This window comes from Lupinus angustifolius, unplaced genomic scaffold, assembly GCF_001865875.1.
Source record: "Lupinus angustifolius cultivar Tanjil unplaced genomic scaffold, LupAngTanjil_v1.0 Scaffold_9_134, whole genome shotgun sequence".
NCBI classification, from domain to species: domain Eukaryota; kingdom Viridiplantae; phylum Streptophyta; class Magnoliopsida; order Fabales; family Fabaceae; genus Lupinus; species Lupinus angustifolius.
The window spans coordinates 1-2,797 of NW_017718232.1; the positions used below are offsets into that span (position 1 = coordinate 1).

A 2,797-nucleotide genomic window follows, 5' to 3' on the forward strand; every position below is an offset into this window, starting at 1 on the left:
GCTCATCCAGCAACAGGCCGACGTAATACAAGAACTCCGCCAATCCAAAATAAACCATGAGGATCACTCAGAACGCCCTATTCACGAAAGTAACCGTGAAGATTCAGCGAGCGAGTCCCGGCCACCATCTCAACCAACCCCACACCACTCTTGTGGCGCTAGACATCCTTTTACACCTGCCATCATGGCTTACCCATTACCCTCCCATTTCAACCGCCCCATCAACATGGACCAGTATGATGGAACAGCGGACCCACAAGATCACCTTGACGCATTCGAGGCTTCTATGTTATTCCACGGGCGACCGACCCCATCATGTGCAGAGCCTTCCCCCTGACTCTTAAAAAGGCGGCCCTACAATGGTTCACCCGCCTGGCTCCGAACAGCATCAGCACTTGGGGAACTCTAGCTTCGGCCTTCAACACAAGGTTCACGGCAAGTAAGGAGCAACCTAGGTCATCATACACACTATCTGGCATTCGCCAAAGATCCAATGAATCCATCCGGGCCTATCTAGATCGGTTTAATACCGAGGCCATGAAGGTGCGTACTCTAAGCCCCGAAGTAGCAGTGCATTTCCTCGTTATGGGACTTAAAGAAGGTATTTTCCGCACAGAATTGGCCAAATACACCGATCTTACCATGGAGGACCTCCGCTCCAAAGCCCAACAATTCATCAACCTAGAAGAAACCCACCATATCCATGCCCATACCGAGCCCCAAACACATCACCCCTCACGGGAAACCAAACGGCCAAGACTCCACGACCTACCCCGCGACCTACCCTCACTCACCAAAAAGGCCAAATACTCCACCTATACCGCCCTCAACGCCAGCTGTTCACGAATTCTGCAAGAGGTCATCTCCACTCACCTTGTCCAACTCCCACGCCCACGCCCTACCAAGCCAGGCCCGCAGGACCGATCCAAATATTGTGACTATCACAATATGTTCGACCACTTGACCAATGACTACACACAGCTCCGGGATACCATCGAAGATCTCATCCAGGCTGGTTATTTACAGCGATTCATTGCAGGCCTGGAGCAACGTCGGCGATCGCCACAACATCGTCGACCAGAACCTCCAAGAAGGCGGTCCCCTCCACAATTTTAACAACGGCGCCCTACCCCACGGCCTCAGGCGGATAGGCACCGAGCAGACAATCGAAGGCCAAGGAGCCCAGTTGATATCAACACTATTTCAGGAGGATTCGCTGCCGGAGGTACCTCTAGGACCGCCCAGAAAAAGTATGTGCGGGAGATAATGACCAGAAACTCCCAGCAGAGACAGAGCTACAAATCTGCTCCCCCCATTACTTTCGATGACCGTGATTATGAAGGTGTTGTCCGAGGGCACGATGACCCCCTTGTTATCACCACCAAACTCAATAACAAAAAAGTTAGTCGCCTGTTCATTGATCAGGGTAGCTCGGTTGACGTTATTTTTCAGGATCTGTTTGAAAAAATGGAGCTCCGGGACCGCGACCTCCTACGATATGATGGATAGCTGGTCGGATTTTCCGGTTAGGGAATCACTCACAGGGGATATGTAGAGATCTGACTAACAATTGGCGACCACCCCATGAGTAGGACTGTCCAAACAAAGTTCTTGGTCGTCCAGTGCGATTCAGCATACAACGCCATAATCGGTCGGCCAATTTTGAACAGGCTTGGGGCGATCGTCTCTACGCCCCATCTATGCATGAAGTTCCTCTCAATCAGCCTCCAAGTCTGCATAGTAAAAGGAGACCAGCACTCGGCTCGCAGTTGCTACCAGATGAGCCTCCGCCCCCACTTCAACAAACAACACGCCCCTCCCTCCAAAAAAGGGGACCAACACTCGGCTCGCAGCTGCTACCAGATGAGTCTCCGCCCCCACTTCAGCAAACAGCACGTCCCCCCCTCAAAAAGATCTCGGGACGTGCACATGGTAGAATTGGACGTCCGGGTGGACGAAGGAGACTTTCGACCACAACCAGAAGGAGAAAAAACAACTCTACATTTGGGCCAATCCCGAGGACAGGTAGTGTACCTTGGCAGTTCCCTTCCGCCAAGCCAAAGGTTGCGGCTGGAGACATCTTTGAAGGCAAACCAGGACCTCTTCGCTTGGTCAGCGGTAGATATGCCTGGTATAGATCCTTCATTTGCCTGCGATCGGCTGACAACAAAACAAGGTGTTAAACCAGTGGCGCAGAGAAGGCGAAAAATGGGGGTTGACAGGACCAAGGAAGTCGCTTTGAAAGTAGCCGAGTTGCTAGAGGCGGGTTTTATCCGCAAAATCACCTACACCATGTGGTTGGCAAATGTTGTGTTGGTGAAGAAACCATCGGGGAAGTGGCGGATGTGCGTGGACTACACAGATCTCAATAAGGTATNCCTAAAGACCCTTATCCTCTTCCAAACATTGACCATTTGGTGGATAATTCTTCAGGCTATCAGTACCTGTCCTTCATGGACGCATATTCTGGTTACAATCAAATTCCGATGTACCCTCCCGACAAAGAAAAAACAGCGTTCATCACTGATCAGGCCGCCTACTGCTACACTGTCATGCCCTTTGGTTTGAAAAATGCTAGGGCGACTTATCGAAGGATGATGAGCAAGGTGTTTGCCGGCCAAATTGGAGAGCACATGGAAGTCTACATGGATGATATGATCGCCAAAAGCCTCCCCGGCGAAGATCATGTATCCATTTTGGAAAGCATTTTTCAGCACTTGGAAATCATTTTTCAGCAACTCCGCAAGTACAACATGCGGCTAAATCCAGAGAAATGCACTTTCGAAGTGGAGGCGGG

At 51.0% G+C, this 2,797-nt stretch overlaps 1 protein-coding gene across 1 annotated transcript; it reads left to right on the plus strand.

Annotated features, from left to right (window-relative positions):
* Positions 1–315: 315 nt before the first annotated feature.
* Positions 316–1,116, plus strand: LOC109337675. Its single transcript, XM_019574698.1, has one exon. It carries the CDS (start codon positions 316–318, stop codon positions 1,114–1,116), a length of 801 nt encoding a protein of 266 aa, XP_019430243.1.
* The last annotated feature ends 1,681 nt before the right edge of the window (positions 1,117–2,797 follow it).